The sequence below is a fragment of the Chaetomium tenue genome, assembly GCF_020726465.1.
Source record: "Chaetomium tenue strain MPI-SDFR-AT-0079 chromosome Unknown F5144scaffold_5, whole genome shotgun sequence".
Classification (NCBI taxonomy): Eukaryota; Fungi; Ascomycota; class Sordariomycetes; order Sordariales; family Chaetomiaceae; genus Chaetomium; species Chaetomium tenue.
The window spans coordinates 2,806,839-2,834,684 of NW_027117333.1; the positions used below are offsets into that span (position 1 = coordinate 2,806,839).

The 27,846-nt window shown below is 56.0% G+C and overlaps 5 protein-coding genes across 5 annotated transcripts; 3 read left to right on the top strand and 2 right to left on the bottom strand.

Moving 5' to 3' along the window:
• Window positions 1-737: 737 nt before the first annotated feature.
• On the top strand, window positions 738-4,603 carry F5144DRAFT_492107 (uncharacterized protein; the record flags this gene model as incomplete). Its single annotated transcript, XM_066785901.1, has 4 exons — window positions 738-1,386; window positions 1,445-4,014; window positions 4,063-4,303; window positions 4,392-4,603. The coding sequence occupies 4 exons, from the start codon at window positions 738-740 to the stop codon at window positions 4,601-4,603; spliced, it is 3,672 nt and encodes a 1,223-aa protein (XP_066641664.1).
• Window positions 4,604-5,461: 858 nt separating this feature from the next.
• On the bottom strand, window positions 5,462-7,061 carry F5144DRAFT_301414 (thioesterase-like superfamily-domain-containing protein). Its single transcript, XM_066783895.1, has 3 exons — window positions 6,786-7,061; window positions 5,608-6,570; window positions 5,462-5,524 (listed from the first exon to the last, which is right to left on the bottom strand). Exons 1-3 carry the CDS (start codon window positions 6,885-6,887, stop codon window positions 5,471-5,473), a joined length of 1,119 nt encoding a protein of 372 aa, XP_066641665.1. The 5' UTR covers window positions 6,888-7,061; the 3' UTR covers window positions 5,462-5,470.
• Window positions 7,062-7,696: 635 nt separating this feature from the next.
• F5144DRAFT_613974 (Oxysterol-binding protein-domain-containing protein) lies at window positions 7,697-12,052 on the top strand. The gene is made up of 3 exons (XM_066791762.1): window positions 7,697-8,111; window positions 8,238-10,779; window positions 10,834-12,052. The coding sequence occupies exons 1-3, from the start codon at window positions 8,092-8,094 to the stop codon at window positions 12,043-12,045; spliced, it is 3,774 nt and encodes a 1,257-aa protein (XP_066641666.1). The 5' UTR covers window positions 7,697-8,091; the 3' UTR covers window positions 12,046-12,052.
• A 6,416-nt stretch (window positions 12,053-18,468) lies between these two features.
• F5144DRAFT_622242 (uncharacterized protein) lies at window positions 18,469-21,493 on the top strand (the record flags this gene model as incomplete). Its single annotated transcript, XM_066792100.1, has 2 exons — window positions 18,469-20,478; window positions 20,536-21,493. The coding sequence occupies exons 1-2, from the start codon at window positions 18,965-18,967 to the stop codon at window positions 21,491-21,493; spliced, it is 2,472 nt and encodes an 823-aa protein (XP_066641667.1). The 5' UTR covers window positions 18,469-18,964.
• Window positions 21,494-24,771: 3,278 nt separating this feature from the next.
• Window positions 24,772-27,417, bottom strand: F5144DRAFT_492650 (uncharacterized protein; the record flags this gene model as incomplete). Its single annotated transcript, XM_066785928.1, has 3 exons — window positions 24,772-25,810; window positions 26,233-26,553; window positions 26,750-27,417. The coding sequence occupies 3 exons, from the start codon at window positions 27,415-27,417 to the stop codon at window positions 24,772-24,774; spliced, it is 2,028 nt and encodes a 675-aa protein (XP_066641668.1).
• Between the last annotated feature and the right edge of the window lie 429 nt (window positions 27,418-27,846).

Consider the following 27,846-nt stretch of genomic DNA (forward strand, 5'->3'; position numbering starts at 1 on the left):
GCAAGGCAAAAAAAAAAAGCAAAAAGCACAGATAAATCTGGCTGTGGACTTCTCCTTGCTCCGGGTGGTTCAGTTTGGTTCTCTGGGGAGAAGTTGCTCAACTGGAGGAAGGAAGCAAGAAGGTAACCTTGATGCCGCCCAACCTCAAGCTGGTTCGTGGTTGCCCCAGCACACCCCTGTCGAGTAAACAAACCCAGCAAGTGCCCGCCCGCGACTCGCTTGCCTTGATGTCACTGGCTTGGACCGTGCACTGGTTGCTAAATTCGGACTAGCGCATCATGACCTGGTCTCCATCTCGTTCTTTTCGCCTGGACGCGCTTCGAATAACCAACTCGATGCGAGTTAACCTGGACCTGAACATTCAGTCGCGCGAGCTGACGAGCTACTCAACTTGGAAAGCCAGCCACAACGCAACTAGGACCGAGATTCGTCCCGCTATTTTCATCATTGGGACTCATACCCATTGGCATTTTCGGATTCACCAGCCCCCCTCGTACTTGATACATTAGGTTGCTTTCGGAGTGCTTTGCTCTTGCACCCCACGATCACCACAAACGCAGGTCCTTTGTTTCTCTCAACAAGGATCTCAGTACCTAGTCCTTTGTATTCCGTGCGCGCTTCGAATCCTCTCTCTTGGCTACCCAGACAAGAGTCGGCCTCAGCAGCCCCCACCGTCCCCCCATCGATTTTTCGAGATGCACGAATTGTAGCGACATCCTCATCGCCGAAATTCTGTCATGTCGCAATACCCTCATCCGTACGGCTACAGCCAATACCATGGTGAACACCCGCCGCCGCCATATGCCTACCCGCACGTCTCCGGTTACCCAACACCCCAGACCGACCCCTACAACCCTTCTGCCACACCAACATATCACGAGGCTGCACAAGCTGCTTTCAATATGAACATGAATTCCACGCATATCCCCGGGCTTGGGGTAGGTGGCGCGGCTCCCCATGAGGCTCATAATAGCTTTGCGTCTAGTATTTCGCCGTGGACGCACCCCCCTGGGTTTTCGCAATTTGCGCCAAGTGGCCCGCCGACGCAAACTTCTGGATTAAGCCCGTACAACCTCCACCACCCCCACCTCAGCGCCACCCACAACCCAAAAGCTGGCGCGCAGCCTCTGACGCAGCCCGTCCCCACTGCGGCGCACCCGGCCGCGGATGTTGAAATGGAGGAAGGGGAGTTGAGCGAGGGTCAGTTCGAGGATCTGTACGAGCCGCGGGAAGAGGACCCGGTTGCGCCCGCGCAGACCGTTTCCAAACCTCTACCTTTTCCAGTTGCGGACTTCAGCCAACCAGCAAGCGCCGCCGATACTCCAGATGGGGGGTTCTATGGCTCAGACGACGATGGTGGTGACAAGGAAGTCAAGGGGAATGAAGGTATGGGCCTTGGTCGCTTCGGTTTCTTGCCTCAAATTTGCGGTGCTAATGGTTACAGGTCATGAGCGCTCTGCGTCCTATTCACCCTTCCTGTCACCACGAGAGATTCAGAGCGAAATACCGACTCCACAACCTGTCGAGGACAAGAGAACTCAGGCAAGATCGGCCCAGCTAGTTGCTGGGGCGCCAAAACCCGCTGTCCCGGGCCTGGAACTTGCGACCCAAGCCTCGATCACACCCCTTTCGAACGGTGGCTCGACCCAGATCGGAAATGCTGCGCCGACGCAACAAACAGATCCATCGACGTCTTTCACATCCTTACAAGAAGCGAAGAAAGAGGCGCAGAAGGCGATTTTGCGGTTATGGCCCTTGGGTGTCAAGTACCAAAATTATCTCGACGAGGGGTTCGACGAGAAACTGATCAAAAATCTTTTTCTGGATCTTCGTTTGGACATGCCCAAGACCGCCACCATCACCTCTGCCGCTCCGTCGAAGGGAGCGCAGCAAACCGAGGGCAGTGGAACTGGCTCGAACAAGCCAGGTCAGCCCTCCGACAAACGCCCACAACACGCTACTATCGCCACGAAGGACTCGTCCACCATGTCCGAACAGGCAAGGAAGGGCGAGGAACGAAAGGACCGTATCGCACGGCTCCTTGCAGCCAAAGCAGCCAAAGCACCAGCAGCACCGAACCCGCCTGTGCCTACTCCCGCACAACCTAAGCAAATCGAGTCGACTGCGCAGGATGAGAAAACCGCGCCAGCGCCGCCAAGTTCGGCACCGCCAGCCTCTGCAGCACCAACTTCAGCACCGCCAAAACCTAAGACGTGGGGCGAGAAAGAACGTTTGATTCAGCAGAAAATAGCCGCGCTCCACAAGTCTCGAGAAGCCCAAAAGTCCACAGCCGATACAACTGGCTCGGGGAGTAATAACGGAGCGCCCCCCCCTCCCCCTACTTCAACAGGCAGCCCCGCTCCTTTAGCTATCCCCACAGGTCCCAGGGCAGCAAACGGTTCTCACGCGCCGTCGAGCGCTCAAGCAACCCCATCTCAACCTCGCCCGGCGTTGCCGGGCTTGATGTTGTCAGCCAGTGTCCCGCAGACTAATCCCAACCAACGCAAGCGTCCAGTGGCCTCGGATTTCGTCGAATATTCAGCGGGGTCCGCCCCTACCAAGCGACCCTTCGCCCAAGCCCGCAAGGAGACGTCGCTTATCATTGATGTGAGTGACGAGTCTAACGACGAAGAGATGGATATGGATATGGATATGGACATGGGATCACCGGTTGATGAGGCATTGCCCATTCAATCCAACGGCGCGCTTGGTCAACGTGGACCAGCTGTCCGTGATTTCCCACCCCTTACGGATTCCTTCCCCCCGCGCCAGTTTTCGAGTCCTGCGCCTTCTGTGACTCCACCCGGGGGCCGGGTTAACAGCAAAAAGCGGACTGAGCTTGATCTGAAAGAAAAAGCGATCCAGGATATGAGACGGAAGATCGCGCTTGCAGAGGCTAAGCGGAAAGTCAAACAGTCCTCTGGTGGCTCGGTGACGCCAGGCCAAACCGGATCAGAATCCAAAGATGGCGACACCCTTCGGCTGCCAGTTGGCCGATCGACTGAGTCTATGAGCAGCCCGCATCATTCAGACGGAGCTTCTGGCCAGCTTACACCAGACGCGTTGTCAACCCGGCTTTCCCAGCCAGCCGAGACGATGCCTCTTGATCTGCGCCAGCGAGAACTGCGCCGTGACCGCATCGTGAGTGTTGAAACACCTCGGGTTGCTTCACTCCTCACCGAAAGGATGCAGCGAATGCAACAACTGCAAGCTGAACAAGCACGGTTGAAGGCCGAGATCGACAATAACTTTGCCGAGCAAAAGAGATTGGCCGATGAACTGCAGGCACTGGAGACTGCTCCTCCAGCCGACAGCCCACAGCCCAATGGGTTACATTCGGAGAATGGCTCGGGTGATTCTTCGTCTTCCGGCACAGCCAAAGACACTGGCGATCAACAGGACGAGGATTTCCCATTGCAAACAGCGAGCTTCTCGGCTGATACTCAAGATGATGCGTCGTCGTCGACTCGATCCGAGCCGGGGGGAGGTATTGGCGTCGCATCTATGATCGAAGACGAAGTCCCGGAAGAAGGGCTGCCAGAAAGGCTACAAGAAGGGTCGCCAGAAAGGCTACAAGAAGGGTCGCAAGGTCGATCACTGTCACCTTCCGTTACTAACCTCGGCACCGTTGAATCTGCTGATGTTGATTTTGCTGAACGTCTGTCGAGCACTTCGGCACAGATCGAAGCGCTTGCAGCGAATGATGACACAATCCAAGAGGATGATGACCGGGGCCAAGGGGATGCTGGGATTGCCTTGGTGTTGTCACCAGAGTTGCAACCAGCTGAAAACAACACCCCTCCACTAAATATGCCCGAACAAGTGGACTCCTCGAAGCCCGACGAGACCGCGCCTATGGAACTGGATTCGAGATCCCCTAGTCCGGAGATGCCGGAACCTACCAGCAACGTCGACCTGGAATTCCTAGGCCCACTGCCTGACCAAATATCGAGCGCCGCGCAACCCCGAAAGGCAGTGCAGGAAATAGAGACGGATGTTTCAGGAGAAGTACATGTCGTTTCTTCCTGTATCTCGAGAGCATCGAAGCTAACACAATTGCAGCTGAATCATCGCCCAACATCACAATCGGAGAGCAGATTGACCCCTTACGAGAGCCCACTTCGTTATTTCCATGCCTATCGATTTCATCCGGAGTACAAAAATGCAGTTGCCGGTGGACTGAGGTCCTTGACTTACAGCAACAGAATTGATCCCGAGAAGGAACTGTGCCCTTTCGAACTTACCGGAGAACAGTGCCCCGCCAACTGCCAGTACCAGCATTTCGGCTCTATCAGTCCTCCGGGTGAGTCTACCCATACCACAAACGGGCTGCTAACATAAGACGTCCAACTCCCCCCGTGGAAGCTGACTCCTGGCCCTCTACCTTCCAGATGACCAAATCCTCCTGGAGCTTGGGAATTCCGACGACTATAATGGCGAGCAAAAGAGCCGGTTCATCCAGGGCCTGCGGGAGCTCCTCCAGAAATTCAAGGCTCAGAAAGTTAAGGACTTCGACACAATAGCGCGCGGAATCATTGAATTCCGCTCCCAGTTCCTCGGGGACAAGTCCAAGGTACTCCGCCTGGAAGGAGTCACCCTCTGATCAGGACGCTTTGCGGCCGGCCATCAGACTGGATGGCGACAGCCCCGCGCCGCCAGTCCAGTCTCATGTGCCCCCCGACAGTAGATCTATTTCCCGGCTTTCTTTTTTTTTCTTCCAAGCGCGACTTCTGCAATTTGAACGTCCGGCGTTTCCTCCGCACGGAACATCTTCTGGCTTCTGCATAGGCCACACGCCACTTCGGCGGGAAAAGGGGGAAAGGTCTCCATGTGGGACGGGTGGGCGTTGTAGGGAAAGATACCCAGCTTTATCAAAGCTTGTAAGAGTTGGCTCGGGGTTGAAGAGCGTGGGAGGGGAAGGGGAGGAAAAAACAATCAGTAGGGGTCAGTGGCATCCCGGTATTTGGCGACCGGGCATAGTAAGATATCACCAGAGCCGCTAGGGCAAGACAAGGCATGGCAAGCGCGACGGGCCACGAGTTGTCCGTGTGTTGCTCTGAATTCTAAGACGCAGAGAGAGCATAATTTACATCATCGTATTTCACCGAGCTGCTAGGAATATTGATGGTCGAGCCGATCTCCTACACCTTTCGTATCTTGGGGGGTAATAATAGGCAACCTGGCTGCGGTGTTTCGCTTCGCCATGGCTAGCTCAGGAAAATGAAAACTAGATGACAAACTAGATGATAAGTGACCGTCTTTCTACCCATAATTATTGTAAAACCATGCCGTCACTCTTACTCTCTTTCCATGTTGATATCCACTCAAAGTTCTCCAAGTCGTTAGCTTCTAAGCTCAGTGACCCAACCAACCAACACATGGAAAACAAAATCCCGCCGATCTATCAGAACATATACTCAGGAATTACAATGACACCATCTATAAAGGAATAAAGCGCGCGTGCGTCCATTTAAAGCTTCGACTCCTTGCCCTCGGGCGCAGGCTGCTGAAGCCGAACGAGGCCCTGGATGGTAGCTCGGTTGGTTAGCAAACATTCCTCTACATATCGGTGTGAGGGGCAAAGAATGAGAAAAAGAGGAAACCTACCTCCTGCACACAGGTCGCTAGCAACGTCCCGTCCTTGCTAAAGATCTTCTGCATCACCACGCCCCGCCCATCACCCGCCCACGGGCTCTGCATCTCGGTGAGCATCCAGTCGTCGGCGCGCACCTTGGTCGGCTCATGAAAGTAGATGGTGTGGTCAAGGCTAACCATCATACCGATGGTCGGCCGGCCCACCATCTCGCGCGGGTCCTCGCCCATGCCCTCCCACTGGTGCAGCGTCTTGACCTTCAGCCTCAAGTCCTCAGGCAGCTGATCATAATCCTCCGCCTTGAAGGGAAAACGCCACAGCTTGTGGATGCGCGTGATGGTGCCGATGAAGTAGCTGTCGGACACGTAGGCGAGCGCCTCGAGCTGCGCCGCCTGCCCGCCCGCGATCTTGCCGCGCGCCCGCACCCACTGCCGCGTGACTTTCTCCCCGGGCTTGTCGTCCCCGCCCCCGACGTCCACCACCTCGATCCGCGCCCCCTGGAACGGGCCCTGCGAGATTAGCTCCGGCTCCCCCGCGTAGTCGTCCGGCGGCGGCTGCAGCGGCAAACCGTCCGCCCCGCGCGGGATCGCGCTGGCGTGGCTGACCTCGGCGATCTGCTTCCTCTTTGGCGTCGCCTTACCCCCTTCCCCACCCTCCTCCTCACTATTAGTGCTACCGCCGCCCCCCGACGTGTCGCGCACGAAGGAGATGGTGGTGGTGAAGATGCAGCGGCCGCGCTGGCGGGCCTGGACGGTGCGGGTGGCGAAGGAGCGGCCGTCGCGCACCTGCTCGACGTGGAAGAGGATGGGCAGCTCCGAGGCCCCCGCCAGCAGGAAGTAGCAGTGGCACGAGTGCACCAGGAAGTCGGGGGCCAGCGTCCGCTGCGCCGCGGCCAGGCACATGGCGATCACCGCGCCGCCGTAGATGCCGCGCGCGCCGGGCGGGTGCCAGGGCTGGCGCGTGTTGGTGAAGATGTTCTGTTTGGGGGGATGGCGTGTTAGGTGGTACTTTGGAGTGTTTGGGAAGTTTAGGGGGGGTTGCTATGGTTGTGGGGAGCGGGTATGTCCATGGCTGGATGGTTGCTATCCATAGCGCCCAGTCACCCTTAAGGCGTACATGGACCTGCAGGGACTGGTTGTGCGTGATGTGATACAAACATGGGGGCGGTTAATTGTTTGCTTGAATGACTTACAGGACCCAATACGGCCAACTCGGTTACCTCCAACGCATTTTCAATCTGCGCCTTCTTGGGGTCTTCAGGAGGCGGCCGGAGCAGAGTCGAACGATCGTTCATCGTATCCTGAGGCTGTGCCGGACGTAGGTGCGCGGCGGTTGGGGGTTTCGTAACAAAGGGCTGAGGGTTGACACGCTCAGTTGGTGATCCTTAAAGGGGTTCACCCGCGGCGTGTAAAACAGTGGATGCGAGTTGGCGAGATCGGATTAGGTGCCTAGGTATGGAACAATAACCATGAACAGTAACACCGAGTACTCAATTGACCCAAGATCTTAAACATGCAAAAAGAGAAACAGTGACTTTATTCGATGCAGGCAATGAATTGTTTTAGTATTGGATGCGCAAGGCATGAACTTGAAGGTTCGAATTCCACATTTGATCCCATGTGTATCCAGGGCCCCACGCCTGTTACCGAGGCTCTGAGGTCCACGTCGGCACTGATTCCGGGGGTTGTCTCTCCCGAACTCCGTTCCTGACAGGCTGGGTCTGGACTGAGCCAGGTTGATTAGCTAATCTGTGCCTGTTCAGCCTATTTTGGTAACATGCGGTACCTAAACACTCCTTTGCGTAATATGTATTAGACCTGTCTCCAGGACTCTCGAAACGAGCCCACTTGCAACGGGAAACTCTCAGCGCTCGAATGAAGGCGCCATGCAACAATATATGACAGTTGGAAGGCTACGTTAATTACACTATAACCAGTCTATTAATACCAGTTCTTGGAAGTGTTTCTGGCCTGAAAAATGGCCATGCCTCGCCACATCTTGGTGTTTCAGCATCCCGCTTAGTTAGCCATGGAAGTGTTTGCACATGCCATACCGTACCTAATGAAAGAGAGAACTTTCTGCTTCCCTCCCCCAACCAGCCACAATCCCACAGCTCAGGCACGTGAAATCCAGGGTCGTAGTTTTGTTTTAGGTGGGGCAGTTGTCGCTCGCTTGAGCCGATCCAAAACTGTCCAAGCGGATCTCCAAGGCCAACGTCATCTCTCCAACCCCAGCCGACCAGGGTTGTTGGAATCGCAGCCAAGGCGGTCTTAAGCTAGAATCCCCACTCTGCCCCCCATTGCCCACCACGTTGCTGCTTCACCTCAATACCCCCCGACAATTCGCCGCGAGAGTGCCTATGTTCTTTGACCAGCGTTTTTTTCCATTACGATTTTATATTTGAAACCTCTTCACCTCGCAAGACCGCGCCCAACTCGAATCCACTCCGATATCCGCTTAGCCGCCTGACGATTGCTGGTCTGGAGACTGTGGAGACCATGCCTGACGCGGGGGAGAGGTAGCGACCCTTAACCCACATTGTTGGACCCTGTCGACAACTACCCGCAGAAGCTATTGCCCGTCTCTGGGTCTCTGGCTGCCGTGGGGTGTGTTGAGTATCCCGCTAACTCTTCATTCTGCACAGTTCGCATCGACGAACCAAATCCTCCGCTCTCTCCTTGCTTCGACGAAAAGGGGCCGAAGAAGACATGTCTTCCACTGACGATGCCGCATCGATTGGTTTGGGTTTGGGGAACACAACTTCGGCAACTTCTACCGCAGCGACATCCTCCGAGCCGGCGATCCCCACCACGCACCAACAACCCAAGGGCCACAGTTCGAGGCTTTCTGTGGCCGGGAGCGTAATGGGCCGAATTCCCTCGAACACCCCCTCGTTTGCGGGTGGAAGGTCGCCCAACCCGACCGACAAAGGGACCTCGCTCGAATCGTCCGTCAGAAAGTTTCGAATTGTCGAAGCCCTCCGTAACGGCGATACCGCCTTCATCTCCAAGGCCATCCGCGAAACCGCCGACAACGCACCCCGCCTGAGCACCTCCTCGTTTACAACTCAATCAGGGGCCCTGGAAGATACTACAATCTTGCACCTGGCCATCCAATGCGCCGAGCAGCCAGTTGTTGAGTACGTCTTGTCCGACGGGGCCGGTTCTCTCGACGTCAATGCCCGGGACAAGGACGGCAATACCCCCCTTCACGTTGCAGCAACGCAAGGCCGCACCCAGGTCGTGCGGCTACTTCTCGAGAACAAGGAAATCAACGATGCCATTGCCAACCACCAGGGGCGTCTCCCCATCGACCTCGCTCGGAATCCCGAAATCTTCCAACAGCTACAACTGTCAAGATCCTTGTTTGCTGAGAACAAGGTTAGACAAATTCAGGATCTCATTCTGCACGGCGAGCTCAAGGTTCTCGAGCAGGTGTTGGAGGAGCCACGCTTCAAAACGGTGCTGGACATCAATAGCCCCGAGTTCTCGTCGGAGCCAGCCACGGTGCAAGCCGGCGGCACCCTGCTGCACGAGGCAGCTCGCCGTAAAAATAGTCGGCTGATTCAGGTTCTGCTGCTGCACGGGGCTGATCCGTTCCGCCGGGATCGCAAGGGCAAACTTCCGCAGGATGTGACCAAGGACGAAATCACCCGCGCCATGTTGAAAAAGTCCCCCGCTGCCGTGGCGGCACAAAGGGGCATCCAGGAGAAGGCTGTCCTCGGATCCACTACCCAAGGTGCGGCCACGGCGACGCCCGGCGATCCGCTGGCCGGACGGGAAGCGAGGGAAATGAAGGGCTATCTCAAGAAATGGACCAACTATCGGAAGGGGTACCAGCTACGATGGTTCGTCCTCGAAGACGGAGTCCTTAGCTACTATAAGCACCAGGATGACGCTGGCTCGGCCTGTCGTGGTGCTATCAACATGCGCATCGCCAAACTTCACATGAGCGCAGACGAAAAGACCAAATTCGAAATTCATGGCAAGTCCTCAGTCAAGTATACTCTCAAGGCGAACCACGAGGTCGAAGCGAAGCGGTGGTTCTGGGCCCTCAACAACTCTATTCAATGGACAAAAGACCAAGCCAAGGAAGAGGAGCGACAACAAGCGCGAAACGCCGAGCTGCTGAAGCAAGCCAAGGCCGAGCACTCCCACCTCTCAGAACCGCCGAGTGAAAGCGCCAGCGTTGCCGAACAGTCGCGCAGCAGCATCCAGCTTACGCGGATGCATTCCTCGGCCCGCGCCTCTAGCAAAAGCGGATTCCCCACCATCGGGAGCAATGATGAAGATGACTTTGCGGATGCAGCCACCGAGGCGGACAAGACGGACCGAAATGGTGGGACAATTGCGGATGAAGGCGACGACGATGACGAGTATGGTGAAGGGTCTAGCGGACAGGATGCTCCACCAGCAAACAAGGATGCCTTCAACATTACCGCCCAGTCCGCCAAGTTACAGCTCGAATCCATGTCCAACGTCACGGCGGCCCTGCTCCTCGAGTCGAGTAAGAGCCCGGCTATCACGTTGGCTGACCCCAAGGCATCGCAAGCTCTGGCCACTTACGACGCCGCCATCCGCTCGCTTACCGGTCTTGTCGGGGATCTACTCCGTATTTCAAAAGACCGCGATGCGTACTGGCAATACCGCCTTGACCGGGAGTCCGAAATGCGGCGTATGTGGGAAGAGAGCATGGCGCAGGTCGCCAAGGAACAGGAGGCGCTCGAGGCCCGTGTTGGCGAATCCGAACTGAAGCGGCGGATGACGAAGCGGATTCTCAAGGAAGTTGTTGAAAAGGGCATGCTTGAAGGGAGCCAAGCCGGTCTTTCGACGTCCCAAGCGGCCGAAGCTGTCATCCAGGAGGAGGAGGGTATCACCGAGGCTCCAGCGGAGGCCGCAGGCGCAAAGTCACCGACCATCAGTATGTCTAGGCGGCAGACTGTGATGACTCAAATTGCCGATATTTCCGATTCCGAGTCCGATGAGGAAGAGTTCTTCGATGCCGTCGATGCCGGCGAAGTCGAGGTGTCACAGCTACCACCTTCGGAGCTCACCGCCTCTCAAGAAAAACAGCAGCTCATTATCTCGGATGCCTACGACATCAGCAGCGCGTTCAAGGGGTACGAGAATGGCATTCGCACGCGGTTGAAGATGGATGCGGATGATCGGCCGAAAATCTCACTCTGGGTAAGTTCATAGGAGAGTTTGCCCGAGACGACTTGCTAACCCATCACGCAATAGGGCATCCTCAAGTCCATGGTCGGAAAAGACATGACCAAGATGACGCTGCCCGTCTCTTTCAATGAACCTACCTCTCTCCTCTACCGCTGCGGTGAGGACATGGAGTATGCCGACCTCCTGGATCTCGCGGCCGACCGGGCAGACTCTGTCGAACGCTTGCTGTACGTGGCCGCATTCGCTGCCAGTGAATACGCATCCACCATCGGCCGTGTCGCCAAGCCGTTCAACCCCCTGTTGGGCGAGACTTTTGAGTATGTCAGGCCGGACAAGAACTACCGCTTCTTCATCGAGCAGGTCAGCCATCATCCCCCGATCGGCGCGGCTTGGGCCGAGTCGCCCAAATGGACCTACTACGGCGAGTCGGCCGTCAAGTCCAAGTTTTACGGCCGCTCCTTCGACATCAACCCGCTCGGCACCTGGTTCCTCAAGCTCCGCCCAACCCACGGCGGCAAGGAGGATTTCTACACCTGGAAGAAGGTCACCTCCTCGGTCGTGGGCATCATCACCGGCAACCCGGTCGTCGACAACTACGGCCCCATGGAAATCAAGAACTGGACGACCGGCGAAGTCTGCCACATCGAGTTCAAAGCCCGCGGCTGGAAGGCATCCAGCGCCTACCTCATCGCGGGCAAAGTCCTCGACGCCAACAACCGCGTGCGCTTCAGCCTCGGCGGGCGGTGGAACTCAAAACTCTACGCGCGCTTCACCCCCGGCTACGAAGCCACCATCGACGACGCCACCGCCGCCGACGCGGACGCCGCAGCCCAGGAGGACGGCGGCAAGGGCGGTGACGCCCTCGGCACCGCCGACCCGGGCAAAGCCTTCCTCATCTGGCAGGCCAACCCGCGCCCGCAGGGCATCCCCTTCAACCTGACCCCCTTCGTGCTCACCTTCAACCACATCGATGACAAACTACGCCCCTGGATCGCGCCGACCGACTCGCGCCTGCGGCCGGACCAGCGCGCCATGGAGGAGGGCGAGTACGACTTTGCGGCGACCGAGAAGAATCGGCTGGAGGAGGGCCAGCGCGCGAGGCGGAGGGAGAGGGAGCAGCGGGGCGAGGAGTTTGTGCCCGCGTGGTTTAGTAAGGCGCGGTGTGAGGTCACGGGGGAGATGTATTGGAAGTTTAATGGGGAGTATTGGAAGAGGAGGGAGAGGGCGGGGTTGGAGGGCGGGGAGAAGGTTTGGGAGGGGTTGGAGGAGATCTTTTAGGTGGTGGTGTGAGTGTGGTGGGTTTGGGGGGGTGTGGGTGGGTTGAAGGGGGGGGGGGGGGGGGGTTGGATACACGATGGTGATGATGCTGAAATGAATGGATGGATGGATGAAGGAGCGTAAGGGTCGGTGGCCGGTTGAGGTTGTTGGTTGTTTGGTTGTTGGCCTTTGTCATGAAAAAACGTATTTGCCGTAATAAAGATGTGTGGTAGAGTATATCATTTCGCGCTTCCTTGGATTGCCCTTGCTGTTGTCTGTGTGTGCCTGGTTGTTCTTACGTTTGTGATACCATCAGCTTCCCGTTTTCTTTCTTTTTTCTTATGCCTGCGGTCTCATGCGTATTGGAAACTTCCCGCCCCTTGACTTTTGACTTCTGAAATCCAACGGCGCTTGGTGAACCCTTCGGACAACTTGCAACTTTTAGATCTTGATAATGTTACAGCACGGAAACCTGGAACCCCCGACCTCCTGATTAGCACCCGGATCTTCTCTCACTTGGTTCAAGGACGATTTGGCAATTCATTGCTTTCTTGACTGTTGCGTGATTGACTGATGGTGGTTAGTTAGGTGTGGTGGAGCACAAGGAGGGGTGGAGTTCAAGTTGCCTTGGCAACTAGTGAGAGGGTAAGGTAAACATCAACCCCTGGGTTGGATCTCTTGTTGAATGTGGAGTGAAATGTTTAGCAATAAGGTTGATTACTACTGGGTGCGGTATTTACAGTTGGATATTCTCATATGTGATGTGATGAAGCAATAAGATGGTAAGTGGGTAGGTGAGTGAACTCAAAGTGATGCAACCACGATGCACATACCTAGTCAGGTGGTAGGGGGAATGCCTCCAGGCTGCGTAGTTCACATAGTTTTATGATGAGAAGAGCAGTAAAAGCCAACTTCCATTGAATTTAATTTCTGTAACACTCTCTAGCATTGTGGCCTAGCTCCCTCCCTGCCACTACCTGCCACTGCAGTTTGAAGGCTTCCAGGGAGAGAGAGAGTAATCCGTTAAAAGCCGACTATTGCCTATCGGTCAATTTCTACCTCGTAGTCTTGTTCAACCGGACACACAAGTTCGGTTTCTGTGTGACCCACAACTCAAGTGCTGGGATGTAACCACCCATGCGGGCAAATATGCTTTCGGACTACGCTTGGCTCCGAGTCACCTTCCCTTTAATATGCGTCGGCCAGGCTGAAGGACCACTCGAGCTTCCCAATATACAATCATTTCAAGTCTAACCATGACTTTATGCCTCCGTCCCCCTCCCAACACCGCGTTTCCCTCCCCTCATTCGCCTCGTTCCTCTTTCCACACATAAAGAGCCTCATGCAACAATGTGCCGCCCCCAACCGAGCCTTACAGGCAGAAGTCATCATGATAGAGTAGTAGTAGATGGTCATTTGAGGCCCTTATACCGCAATACATGGAAGAAGGCAGTCAACCAGCGGTCAAAAACTGTTTCGGTGAACTTCCATGCTCTCGTCATTCCGCATGCGGTGACACCTTGCTAGGTCATTCACCACGTATGTAAATCTCCCACCTCCCCGGGCCCCGAACTTCAGACGACTTCTACAGTCTGGTAGGCCTGCCACGAGACACAGCCGCTAGGCCCCCCTCCCCGCCCCCACACACACAGGGTTCTATTTCGGGGTTACAGACAAGGCTACCCTCGGAGGCGGCACGTGGGGTTCATGCGCCAAAGAACATCAGACGAATTGAGATGGTGTGACCCGTAACACGGCAGATCGACAACCTCGTCTTACCGTATCACAGCCCCGCCGCCCCGGCTCCCGCTCACCGATTTGTGGTGCAACCCGGAGTACGTACGCCCGGCATGTGCTACATGCCTTAAACCCCATAGAGCCTGTTTCACAGTTGCGCTGTGCGAGCCGAGAGCTTGGTAGACAAGCCGAAACAAGAGTGGCGCAGCGGTTACAGAGTAGGTCTGCATGAGGTGGTGGGACATGTAGGTTTACGCTTAGCAGGGCTGATGTTGTGCTGTATGCGTGCGTACGGGTAATTCGCCGTGGGCACCACCCCGGCCGATATGTTTCGGGTGCTCGCCGTGTCCTCGAGTTCCTTCATGCATGACGCGGGAACGCGCACCTTGTGTTGCGGCGGAAGCAGCCGAGAGGTGCCCATGCTATGCACATACATACATAGCACGCCCGGGTTGAGTGGGGTCCGAACATGAGCCCCCTCTGGGCATTGACGACGCCCACTCACTTGCGCACTTCCATAAGTATCGAGGTGGTCGAGCCTTGACTCCCACGAGGCACGTTCTGTGGTAGGCGTTTCCCCATTTCTCGCTATTTAGGCACCGGAAGGCAAAACGGTCATTTTGCAGGCGGGTCGGGAGGCGACAGCCCACCCTTCTCGGTGTGGTCTCAGGATGAGGCCTGAACGACTCGAGAGACTGGCCAGCTACGTTCAGCGGGCGGGAGTGCGCGGCCAGCGGCCTCAAAGCCCCCTCAGCTCGTCAGCCTTCTTTGCCAAGCCGGGCATCTCACTGGATTGGATGGTTTGTCCGGAGTATCGGAGTCGGGGTTGCACTGTGGTTAATGTTAGGCCTATCCCTACCGGGACTGTAGTTTTGCGGCGAAGGCAACCTTGGTTGGCTCAGGTGAAGGAAGGTAAGGGATAGATTTGCATCCGGCCGCCTGTTTGTTTCACTTTCGGTTGGAGGCCAAAGCACCAACCTTGCCCAGCCTTGTCTGCCGTCTTCAGCACAAGAAGCCATGAGCGTTAGGGTTCGGGTTAGTTATCTATGATCAAAGGTTCTCGGGGTGAGGAATGCGAGCTTCTGTCGTTGTTTGCATCTGCCAATATTTGTGCTTTGAAACTGCGATTTGGCTGGATTTTGGTTCTTCATCGGAGCATTTGAAAGACCACTGGCATCTCGGTTTCAAGGGAAGGCCTTGCTTGGTTCGCCTTGGAATGAGGTTGCCAGCGCCAATTGCCAGTCAATTCTCGTGCAGGTCCAGTGAACCGCCGGTCGCCTTGTCTCGGTTGCACTGGCCGTCGAATCGGAAACCTCCCCAGCGATCCCAAGCATTCTGGCCTGCAGAGTTTGTCTGAGAAGCAGGTTCCAGAACACACTGCGTCCCACTAGACATCGAAGGCGTCCTGTACATACTCATGCACCTGCGACCTGCTTTCTCAGTTTTCGTCAAAAATGTGATCGATCACTTATTTTGTATACGCAGGCCAGGGAGCTAACATTTATCACGTGAGACGTCAAATGTCGGTGCTTAGGCTCAGATTTTGAGGGTTCACGGCTGATGTGTGAGGTGAAGGCTGACTGACTAGGTAGTTACCTGGAACCTGCCGAGAAAAGAAGGAAGCACAACGTGGGGCGGAAGACACCAGGGCGATCACACCTTGCGTTGGCGGGGAAGGCTTGATTGGGGCCAGGACAACATGCCTGACAATATGTATGTATGTGTGGTGTGCATGCAAGGCGACCAGCAGGAATGGCATTGGGCTGCTATATAACTAATCTGAATACGCACAATCCACACCGCATTGTAAAAATGTAACATACGAAGACATCAAGGACAACAATCCATGTCATGGATGTGGGTACGCTGCCCGAGGACATGATTCAGGAGGCCGTTTTAGGTCGGGGCCTAAGTTTTTTGCCTTACATGGACTCCACAATGATCAAATTGAACCCTAAACCACCTAACTAGGCCCGAGTCTCACCTCGGGCACCTCGGGCAGGTTGCCATCATCCTAGCTTGCGAGGTACCCGAGCCTTCTTAGTATAGTTAGTTCTTACGTTCCATCAAAAGGCGAACAGACAGGCTACAAAGGATGCCTAAGCGCCGTCCCTCTACGAATAACATGGGGCCCGGCAGCAGGGACTGGTCAACATGCCCCCTTGTCCTGCCGCCTAACCGTTGCATAATTACCTATGTCGGGCGTCGTTGCAGGACGGCAGGGACGGGGCAGAAAGAATGGAAGTCAAGCAAGCGGCATACATACCCGTCAATTGGCAAAGCAGGGATCGGATAGGGACCTTCTCCGCGTGAGTCTTCGAGAAGGCGTCAGAATGCCAGCTGGTCGGCGAAGGTCTTGCGAGGATTACCCGCGGGCACGAGCCGGCGGTGAGCGGACGGCCTGACCGTGCCGGCATACCGGCAGCGTAGCCTTGCCCTTCTCGGTCCAGAACTCCCGATCAACCAAACTTTGGGGAATTGTCTGCATAGTACACTAGCCAGTTAGACCAGATTCTGGGCGGTCCTTTTCCGCATCAGAATAAGTGAGGCTGGAAACTTGGTAGTTGAGTCGACTGGGTACGGAACGTGCGCAGCGCGCTGCCGACCTGCCATGTGGCTGCTCATCCATGATCCGGGGCGGTGAGTATCCTGACTCGTCAGTTATCATTTCAATTGAGTCTGATGTCGCCCAGGGAAAAGAACACATGTGTGTTGGCTCAGGGAATGATATCAAACAGGAATGAGCGCAAACAAATGATGCTGGGCGAGACACTTAAATGATTGGCCAAAAGAGAGACGAATGTTTCACCCGTCCGGCCCCGCCGCCCAACAGAGCCGCATCCGATCAACAAAAACAACCAACCATGTATGTACGAGGTTCCCTTGGAGAGCTGAGAGGATAGAGATGATGAAACAGCCCTACTTTGTACTCTTTTGACGTAACTTCCCGCATTAAGGAGGCGAACAGGGCATGATGTGGCACGTAAAGGTGTTTGTGGACCAGCAAACATTGATATCAAATCATTCAATTTTGTTTGTGTCCCGCGCAACAAATCAAAGAGTGAAAAGGTCTGTTTATCTTGCCACATCTAGGCATCGATCTTTGCAGTGGGCCTGACTGTCGCTGGCTCCGACGTGTTCCTGTGGTTGGGTCTCTTGCTTGTCTGTCCCCTTGTCAAGCCCGGGCGAGGAGAGGCCACGAGGTGCATACGCCTCGCCGTGACTCACTACGGCCTCGAATTAGAAATCCCAGGCGATATTGAAAACTCAACGCCTCGAGCTTTGAATTGAATTGACTGGCTCCAGCATCTCATGGTGTGGTTCCCCGAAGGGTGTTTGGCTTAACGACATTGGCCTCCTCCATGTGCTCCAAGATTGAACATATCTCCACCGCCGCTGGATCAACGCCCCATTCCCAGTCAGAGATCGAACCACACCGCTTTGGTGCTTTGTCGCCCTGTCCATCTGTTGCCTCGATCGGCTGAGGAATGGCCTGATGAGCTTCACAGCTCTCAGCATTCCAACAACCAATTGAACAATGAAGAGTCGTCCTGAAAAAAAAACAAGGCAATCAATCGCCCGCTCCATTTCCGGGCCGATGACTTGTTGCGTAACGATCAATCCTTGGGCTTCATTGGGGAGGTCCTAGCGGGGGGGTGTGTTGGGGCGGGGAGATACTGGGCAGTTATTCGTCAATATCCAACCAGACGAGGTGCTGTTCAGCTTGTCAGCGATACGATGGTGTTAAGAGCTGTCAAAAACGAACGGGTGGCCTCAAGGCAGTGGCAATTTCCAAGTTCCAGTTTCCACTTTCCAGTTCCCTCTCGACACCGGGTCAGTGGCGATGGGTACCTAGGTAACCAGGTAACGTATGGTTCATGGAAAACGAAAGAACTGTCAGCGATGATAGGTAAGCAAGGTAAGGTAAAGCAAAAGGGGCAAAGGAGGGAGGGAGGGAGAGTACCTAGGTAATTGAGTGCCACCTCAAGCCATTCTGCTTGCCTACTACTCTGCCAAATCCAGCGCATCCCGTCCTGGGGCGAAGGTCGTATATAAAATTACGACATTCTCGCCACGTGCGGCTGAGCCACACACCCCTTTGCGAGGTGTCCGCCACCCGGTTGTTCGGCGGTGTGAATGGTCAGAATGAGGGCAAAAACGGGCGTGAAAAACTGAAGATGGAATTATCTCTATCGATGAATTGATGAAGATAAAATGTCGCGTGGTCCGTTAAGGCCACGCGGGGGATACGAGATGCTGCGTCTTATTCTCTCGGGTATTCTTCGCGGGCAGGCCGCAGGCGGCAGGCCTCCCGCAACAGCGCAACAGGGCGATAGCTGAGAGAGCGAGGCAGTGAAACGGGAAATATGATCACAGGCGGATTCAATCATTACAACACACAGTAAAAATGAAATTTAAGGGTTCAGTCTACTAGACTGCCCGACGATGGCCGAGCCGAAAACGGGCTCAAGGACCTTCGGTGGTTACCCAGGTCTTCGGACGGGAAGGAAGAATCTTTTTACCTAGGTACTCAGCCTCGGGCCGTGAAATGTGGGGTCACCGCCCGCCTGGTGGGGAGGGCGATGAGCTGCAAGACCAGAGCCGCAAAACATCAGCCAACTGGGCAGTTCGGTAACTCGGTGAATATATTTAAAGAGATTCCTGACCAGCCTCCTTGACATCAGCCCAAGCGGGCAATGGGCACGTTGTGGATTGTGAATCAATGACGATGGTGCCTATGAACGGGGGACTGACCGAGTCCCTGAGGCATGTGGGGCTGCAGAGCCTCAGCTGGTTCGCGGCCTACACGAGGCAACGAACTTTGGCCATGCCCAAACCCCAGCAAGGCCCGGCCCCCTTGTCCGCGCACCTCGATTACAGCCCTAAGTATGTGGAAGCAACAGTGCCGATTTTCATTATTAAAAGGCTCACTTACAGTACATCCGAGAGTCAACTCCTTATATACCAACTTCACCTTGTGGCAGCACCTTCCCCCTTATGAACACGCCTCCAGGTTCTCTCATCCCAGAGACCCGATCGACCCCGCACCGCAGAACCCAAAACCCCACGCCGTGGGTTTAGATTGGTGGGTTTGGATTGGTGGAAATGCACGTTGTGAAGCCAACACCTCAACAGCGCTCCTGAATGCGCCTTTGCCATATTCTGGCACTTTTACGTTTTAATTTTATCTTTGACTTCTGAAATGGAGTTTAACAAACGCTGGAACGAGCACCTACGACGGGAAGCCTCAAAGTTGAAGTTCAAGGTACGGTGTCCGACGTGCAGCCAGGAAATCCCTCAAGATGGCGCCAAAGCTGTGTTCACGAGTTTCGAGAAGCATTACTCGGATTCTCACCCCCAGTTGCTTGCTGAAAATACCACCGAAGAAGAAAGAGCCGAGTTCATACAGACTCAATGGGAGGCTGCCCAGCCGCCGACCGACAAGCCAATGGCCACCCGCAAAAAGGCGGCGCCTCACCCGGCAGCAGGCTCCGGAGACCGTGTAACCAAAAGCCCCACACCAAGCATCAAGAGGGAGGGGTCCAAGTCTCGGAGCATATCGCCGCCAAAACGGTCTAAGGCTCGGGCCGCAGCCCCGCCGGCGGGAGAGGACGACCTGGTCGACGTCCCCAGGGGCGCCTACCAGGGCAAATTGTGGACCGACGGCGACACCCCCGCCTCCCGCCGCCCCTACGACAAGTCCAATGTTGCCAACAATCAACGCCACCGCACTTCCTCTGGCTCGGCCCCGAAGCAGCACCGCTCATCTCACGCCCTCCCGGCCCGGGGGCCGGTCCACCCGCCCGTGGAGGATGACGACGCGACAGAGATTATCAAGCAACCCGAGACGAGACCCATCTCCCAGGAACAGCTAGTGGCCGAGGTGAAGGGCATCTACGCCGGCCTCGTGTTAGTGGAGAGCAAGTGTATCGAAGTGGACAACAATCAGAGCTCGCAAACCGACCCCGCCAATAAACTCAACCACGATCAATGGCAGGCCTTGATCGCCCTCCACCGGACCCTGCTTCACGAACACCACGACTTCTTTCTCGCGTCTCAGCACCCCTCGGCAAGCCCGGCACTGAGAAGGTTGGCGGCCAAGTACGCCATGCCGGCCCGGATGTGGAGGCACGGCATTCACAGCTTCCTCGAACTCCTGAGGCACAGGCTTCCGGAGAGCTTGGACCACATGCTTACGTTTATTTACATGGCCTACTCGATGATGGCCCTGCTCTACGAGACCGTTCCTGCCTTTGAAGATACGTGGATCGAGTGCTTGGGAGATCTTAGCCGCTACCGGATGGCCATCGAGGATGACGATATCCGGGACCGCGAAGTTTGGACTGCCGTGAGCCGACATTGGTATTCCAAGGCCTCTGACAAAGCCCCGACGACAGGCCGGCTCTACCACCACTTGGCCATTCTCGCCCGACCCAACGCCCTGCAGCAGCTCTACTACTATGCGAAATCGCTGTGTGTGGAAATGCCATTTCTCTCTGCGCGCGAGAGCATCATGACTCTGTTGGAGCCCATCATGTCCCGGACCGGAAACCCCCAGCAAAACCGACTTTCCCCTTCCGAGCGCAACTTTGTGAAGCTGCATGCCATCTTGTTTAGTGGTAAGCAGACGGAAGATTGGGAGAGCACCTTGGAGGCGTTCCTGCAGCCCCTTGACAGTGATATTGGCCGCTCCACCCGCCGATGGCTCGAACCTGGGTAAGTGGTGATGAAAAATACACCGCCAACTCAAAACGCTAACGATGGTGCAAACAGGTACCACATCGCCGTTGCGAATATCTGCAGCGTGACCGGCTATGGGGACGACAGCAACCCGATCGCCGCAGCCCTCAAAGCCTTTTCCTTCTCTCGCGCTAATTCCAAAGATACCACCGAATCCCAAGACCAGCCCATGCAAGATGCCTCCGCCTCGGAAACCCCCTCCTCCTCCAACACCACCCCCGCCAAGCACGCCGCCGCCGCCCCGGTCAAGCAGCTCCCCAACGCGCTCCGCCTCCTCACGGCCACCTACGACATCGCCTGCCGCCGCTTCGGCGACCCCAACGTCCTCCCCTTCCTCCACGTCACCCTGGTGCTCGTCCACCACCTTACGTTTTGCCCTGACGCTATGGCCTACGTGGCGCCCCACTTCCCCTGGAAACTCACGGCTTTCATGCTGAATACGTTGTTGAATGGTTCCGCCGCGGCTTCGCCGTCGGAGACTAGCGTGTCCTCTCAGGCTTTGGCTGCCTTCCTCGAGGGGGGTCGCTTCCCTGGGAGCGAGGTCGGCAAGGAGGACGGCGGGGAGGTGAAGAAGGAGGAGGGCGACGATGCGGGTGTTGCTGGGGTTGGGGTTGGTGCTGGTCCTGCTCCCGGCTCTGGGCGGCGGAAGAGGCCGCTGCCGGATGATTTCGCCGTGAGAGGCTTCCCTTGGGTGGAGAAATACTTCCCCGACGGTTGGTTTGTCACAGACGAGAAGATCGATGACGACGAGAAGTATTTCGAGGTTCCCAGTATGCAGAAAGAGAGACGGGAACGGATTGTGTGGCTGGGATGCCGCATCGCGGAGACGGAGGGTGGAAAGTGGTTGCAATTCGACAAGGAGGCCATGCGATTCGGCGTAAACCCAACCTACGACGTCGAACTGGACCTGGAGATTCCCGGCGGGATGCCCGCTACTCCCGGGGCGAGCGTAGATTGTGGGGAACTCCCTGATGCGGGGGCCGTCGCGTGAGTCCGAGGGTCCGCGCGACGGCCTCCGTGTCAGGGAGTTCCCCGCAATCACCTCTCGCCCCGTTTGAGTTGATTCGGGTTCCCCTTGGCCCACAACAAGAAGCTAGATTTCTTGTTGAGCAACACGGGGCGTTGTGGATGTTCGACAATTGAGGGCCAAAAAAATATGGTGAGTTTCTCCAAGCATCCCTGTCACCCCACATGAAGTTAATGGCAAGACAGGTCCACACAGATTGAGACAACACGCATCATCTAGCCGCTACAGGCTCGGCAGTATGCATTCACTTCAAGGTAACAGCATATGCCCATTCAACACGGCAGACCAAGCCAAGACCGCTCCGAGCAAGGGCATCGAGCGGACATAGAAGTTCCCTCTCAGTGGAGTGATTATAAAGTGAACTGCTCTTGCAACTTAACACCATGAGTTTGATGGCTGCCCAATGTTCCTCTGGCAGTCATACCTTGAGGGGGGCTGAGCCTACTAAAATAATGTAATACATCGGGCTTTGGAGACGTTTGAAGTATTTCCTGTATTTAGTTTAGAAACAACCGCCTTTACTTTCTATCACCTTGGCGGCAGTCATGGTTTTTAACTCTTTCATTTGTGGTTGTTATTGTCAACTATTAGAATATATCAGTTCCAGAATCCGTTCGAGCTGATACTCTCTGTTGACCTCCCAGTTGCTACCTAGTCACCAAGATCAGGGTTATGATTGGCCATCTTGCTTGTCTTCTACGTAGCATAGCAGAGAGACTATGACTACCCAGGAGGGATAGAGAGCGAAGTAAGCAGGAAGTAGTAGTAAGTGGCACACTACTAGGTAAAACCAGAATTTAGGTACCCATCCCTTTTTTGCAGCTCCACTAACATATCATACTTTCTTTTCTAGGTCTACGGAGTAACATTTCCTACTCTCTCAAGCACATCCTTTTTCAAACCCATCCACGTCCCCAAGCAACACGTGTCTGATTTTAATTCACAGACCCTCAAAATCAATACCGAAACACTCGCTGCCTACATTTTTCCATTCTAGCAGAGGCATCTGAAGGCGTCCAGCTGAGAACAAAACAAGCAGATCAGATGCTTTTCGAGTTTCGTTGTAGCTGTGCCCCCCACGCCGCATTCGGTCGGTCCCGCGGGAGAGAGCCGCACGTGTTCGCGTTATCAACGCCCAGTGGACGAGCTGAGTGCTTTTTCCTTTCTTCTACTTTCTACCATGGGGGCTCTGTCGCCTCCACGCGTAGCGGTGAGGGTAATTTGGGGAGACAGTCGGTCAAGGTAAGGTAATTTGGGAAACTCAATCAGGAGTCGGTGAGGTTTGATAACCTGAAGGCTGAGGCCATGGTGTTTGTTATGTGGGATTGCAAGGCTGCTATTGAAGGATTTAGAGTTTAATTCCCCGCCCCCACGAACCACTCGATCTGACGCCTGGAAAAGGCGGCGAGGCGGCGCTCTTCCTTTGCGGCACGTGTTTTGGTTGCCTCGTGGTTGACAGTGGTTTAGTGGTTCTTGAGTGTTGAAGGAAGCTGTGCGACACCGAAGTCGTGGTGGTCAGGAAGGCGGTCAAGATCACGACTCCAAAGATATCACCGAATCGACGGGGCGGCGGCGGAGTTGGAGGACAGAACCCCTTTGATAGCAATTGCGATTGGTTGGATTTGCTGAAATGAATGCTTAAGTTATACGCCGTGTTCGGCATGCAACATCGAATTGGGTTGTCGCTGACATGGTCGGTCGGCTTACAGCTTGACGGTCAGCCGCCATGTTGTTAACATCACCGAGGTCCCCGGCGACGCCGTCCTCTTGTCCATTCGGTAGATGGCTTTCTACTGATGGTCACGCGAGCGGCGCCCATTTGCCATGGTTGATTTCGCCGCTTCGGAGGTATGCCTTGCTTCTGTCGAGGCGTCAAGCGCCGGAGTTAGGGGTTGGGGTGAATACTCGCAGCTTTATCCAAACTCGTGACCGATAAGTTGCGCCACTCACACATGGTCTTCTCAAAGCATCTCCTGCGGCTGACTGTGTTGCGGTTTAGGCATGATACGTGTAATGGAGCAATCTTACTGGATAATTCCTTCGAGCGATGCAGGCTGTGCCTTCTTGGCCGTGGTTGCCTTTCGTCTCGTGGTTAACCGGCCAATCAGCACATGGGTCAAATGGGTTCCGCCATTTTGGGTCGTGCGGGACCTTGGTGGGTAACGAGACGGAATACATAGACCTTGAGGAGCCTTGACGGCCAGCAGAATTGCCCGGAATTGCTCATCCTATGCTGCGGATGCCTTGTGACCATGAGCTACCTAGGTAGTTACTCGTCCTCGGCGAGCCGTTAGCTGGCCGGCAGCTCCGCCAGCTCCGCCAGCTCCGAGTCTTTTGGAGCCCGATACGCCCGAGCCTAAACAAAGACCCCGCCCAGGACGCCACCGCCCGCCTAGGTACTGTCGCACCGGAAAATGCGGAAAGCAGCGGTATCGAAGGCTCACCTTCGAGTTCGTACGGCCATTCTCGGTGAGGGAGGAGCCGCTTCTGATAGCGTTACATTTGCTAAAGCTGCAGTCGCCTTGTTTGGGCGCCTTCCAGCAGCGGGACCTACCCTCGCTACCTATGTACCTAGGTAGGGAGCCCCTCAAATTCGGGCCGAACTCAGCCGAGAAGCTTGCTTGGTGCCTCGTTTCATACCCCGCTAGCCCCGCCCGATTGACCTTCAACTAAAATTGCGGGGACCACTACGAACCATTCATGATCCTCAGGAGGCCCGGGGAGCCGGGTCTCGGTCGCCTTCAGCCCGATCAGCCCCCACAAGCTTCAGCCTCGCCGTCGGACACCCTTGACACCCCATCTTGATCTCCCCGAATCTGCAGTTCTGACTCTGGTCCAGCCGCTGACCAACCATTACATGCACACCGGCTGCACTGGGATCCAGGCGAGCCTTGTGGGGTTTATTGAAGGCGACCGAGCCTGGCCAGTTCAAAATGCTCATGCTCAATCTCCATTTGATCAGCCGACGGCTGCCGGACCGATGATTTACTCGGTGAGCTTGACGAAGGCGGGGTATTGTGAGGGGGAAGGCGTCGCTTCATGCAACCATGCCGACCTGGGGCGCCTGGAGAACGACTGGGGGTCAGCGCCATATCCTCCAAAGGTAAATCATCTCACTTTGGTTTGTGCATCTACACTCCGGCGTTGTGGTGTTATGGCGCCAGAAATTCGAACGCTGAGCCGGGCTAACCTGGGAGGATGACTCGACCGTCAATTGGTACCTATGGGCTAGCTAACCTACATCAGATCTGCTCCCATCCCGGTGACACCTGATAGAACTTCGGCGCAAACGAAGCCTTCGCACGAATAGGCTCCTCGATCTCAGCGATCTCTTCCTCGGCGTCAAGCTCCCCAACAACCCGAACACCGTTACCCTCCGTCACAGCATTAGGGTTATCACTCGCCATGCTGGGACCCGAATGTATCGAGGACGTGGTCGAGAGCTCCGGCAGAGACAAGTCGGGTGCAGAATGGGCCCCCAACCCCAGCAGCAACCTTTCTTGGGAACGCAATGTCGATATTGAGCCGCCCCTTTCGCTTCGGGGCGCAGGTGTTGGCGGATCCACTGTGAAGGCGGAACCTCTTATAACACCGGGGCCCGGCGTGCTGTCCGTTGCGGCCTCGGTTGGAGGTGAGGGCCGTCGGTCGAATGTTGGCTCCATCGCGGGCACGTCGGTACCGACAAACCGACTCTCGATGAAGTCGACTTGGGCCTGACGATGCTCTTGGATCGACTCTGTGGTGAAGATGTTCCAAGGGTCGCGGGACATGTCCGCCGTTACTGGCGCTCGAGAGTTGCGATATCGACCGTCCCGCGGTAATCCCTGATCCCGGTATACCGGCAGAGAGATGTCTTGCCCATCCGCATGGTTCTGCTTCACATCGGCTAGAATGTCGACGATAGGGGTGAAGTAGGCGAACCGGACCCTTTCGAACGGGTTCCCGCTGTCGTGGTTTCGTCCCCAAATTAATCCCACGACAGCATCGTCAGACCGCTGGATCAGCCATGCCCCGGAATCGCCCGGAACGCCAATGCCGCTCGTTACCCATTGCCTCACCGTTTGCCACGGCGAGCTGGCCTGACCCTCCTTGGGGAGTTTGAAGGGTGAGTATTGGCGGACCGTCCAGTCCCTTCTCTCTTGGCCCTTGTACCGCCGTACGCCTGGAACGTCGGAGGTGTAGCCGAGGGAATAACCACTCGTCCGAGCCATGGCATACACCTCCGTGTTTCCCTTCACCATGGCCGTATTGTTCACGGCAACACGCCTGTTCATCTCCATGCTGGGGATAGGAACCACGTTCTTCCCATTCGGCACAGGTCCGATCAGACACCTTATCCGCCAAAAGTCAGCGATCTCGCTCTCGACGCAAGGAATTTGTACGGTTGGGGAGTGGAAGCACTTCTACAGCCAACATGAAAACACATTCGGCGAGCTTTTTGGGATGGTTGCTCGACGATAGGGGGTGGTGTGGAGTCGTCGGCACCGCAAGCTCTTCCGGCAGGGCCCCATCCTCGACATGGAGGGCCAACTTTGGCTCGATTGGGCGGCGGCAGCTGCCTCGGGAGATTTGCTCTGAACTTTGCTGGGAATCGGAAGGGGACGGAACTGGAGGAAAGGGGGCTGGAGGAAAGGGGGCTGGAGGAAAGGGGGTTGGGAGGAAAAGGGATTGGGAGGAAGGGAGACAAGGGGAATCGAACGCACCAGTCCATCTCCACCATCTTCTGACCCTCTGGAACGGGAATCCCCTGAAAGGTCAGCGAAGGCCGGTACGTCCCGGCTGGCGAGCACATGGACACCCTCCCGATGCCGTACTGCCCACCCGTTGGGACCGGCGGCACAACCAGCTGCAAGTCCGGGTCGGCCGGGTGGCTGACACGGAGCTGGCCCAATTTCATGGCGTCTTCGAAAACGTGGCGCGCGCTCATGGCGTAGAGGTTTGGTCCGACCCTTACGAAACCGCCTAGCGATGCCGCGTCTATTCCCTTAGCGGGACCGATCGACATGCCGACGATGGGCTCCGGGCTGTACGTCACGTTTTTGGGTTCGCACACGCTATCCGTCGTTCCGGATTCGCCCCTGAGGAGGAATTGTTAGATCAGTTCCGCTTCCGTAGCCTGCTCAAAGGGGGGCCGCCCGTCTCGGGCACACTCCACAACTCAAACACACCCCGCAACACCACCAAGGAAGACAAGCGAAACGAAAAAGCCAGTAAACCTACCACCACTGCGACCGCTGCAAATCCCCCTTCCGAAACTTGAGATACACGGGACCAAACCGCTCCGGCACGGCCCTCGCCAACTCCCCCCTCACCGCCGGCTCCAACACCGCGGTATCCATATCCGCCGGAAGCGTGATGTAGATGACCCGCGGCACCGCCTCGGCCGACCGCTCGGGAAAGTTGTGCACGTCGACGGCGAAATCCCCCGTGCAGTGCTGCTTGATCAGCTCGCTGAGCAGCGGCAGGATTGAGTGCTCCCATACCGACGCGAAATCGGAGGGGTCGGATGCCCGGAGTGCATATTCGCGCCCGGAGAGCTTGGTTAGCTCGGTGTGGGAGGTCCCGTGGCCGGCATGGCCGGCGTGAGACTTTAGGGGGATTGGGTGCTGTTGTTGTGGCTGGTGCTGCGGGGATTGCTGGTGGTGTTTTTGCGGCGGGTGTTCCCATTCTGGGAAGTAATCTTGGTGTTCGTGGACCGTGGCTGGCCAGCCGTGGGTCCAGAGCTCGGCGTTGGTGGAACTGAAGATTTGGGGCGGCGACGGGGCACACGGGTGGTCATCTGTCAGGTGGATGTCGTGGCAGTAGCCCGGTTTGACCGGTGGTTTGGCGGAGTTGTCGCCTAGCCCGCGGCGGCGGGGCTGGGACGAGAACTCTGAGGGGGATGGCATTGCGTGGATGGTGAAGGATGAAAGTGAAGGGTGGGTGTCTCTTATGCTGAGACGGCGGAGGTGGATGCAAAGAAGGGATGGGGCGATGAGTAGATGTGTGTCGTTGAGCTACTTGCGATGGGAGGAAAGTCGAAATGAAAGAGTTTGGCTCTACAAAACCGTGTGCCTGTGCTGCTTATTGATGTGTTTGATGCTATTTCTTCCGAAGATGTTGGCTCGGAGTGCAGTGAAAGTTGGTCGATGACAAGAAGTGAACCATCAGTGAGCGGTGTATCAGAGGACATCGGGGTGAACGGGTCTTTTTATCCCTCTCGAGTCACTCGTCAAATGAAACAAGCCAACAAACACGGAATCCAACATCGCCACCAGGTGGCCCGTCTGTCAGATAACCGGCACAGTTCGGTTCGCCCCGTGGGGGGCCCCATCCGG

Excerpts from the sequence above, each read along its gene's own strand:
- F5144DRAFT_301414 (XM_066783895.1), bottom strand. The coding sequence starts at position 6,887 with ATGAACGATCGTTCGACTCTGCTCCGGCCGCCTCCTGAAGACCCCAAG. Across the intron at positions 6,571-6,785 it reads AGTTGGCCGTATTGGGTCCT|AACATCTTCACCAACACGCG; the intron begins GTAAGTCATTCA and ends CCCCCCAAACAG. Across the intron at positions 5,525-5,607 it reads TAGCGACCTGTGTGCAGGAG|GGCCTCGTTCGGCTTCAGCA; the intron begins GTAGGTTTCCTC and ends GCTACCATCCAG.
- F5144DRAFT_613974 (XM_066791762.1), top strand. The coding sequence starts at position 8,092 with ATGCCTGACGCGGGGGAGAG. Across the intron at positions 8,112-8,237 it reads ATGCCTGACGCGGGGGAGAG|TTCGCATCGACGAACCAAAT; the intron begins GTAGCGACCCTT and ends CATTCTGCACAG. Across the intron at positions 10,780-10,833 it reads GGCCGAAAATCTCACTCTGG|GGCATCCTCAAGTCCATGGT; the intron begins GTAAGTTCATAG and ends ATCACGCAATAG.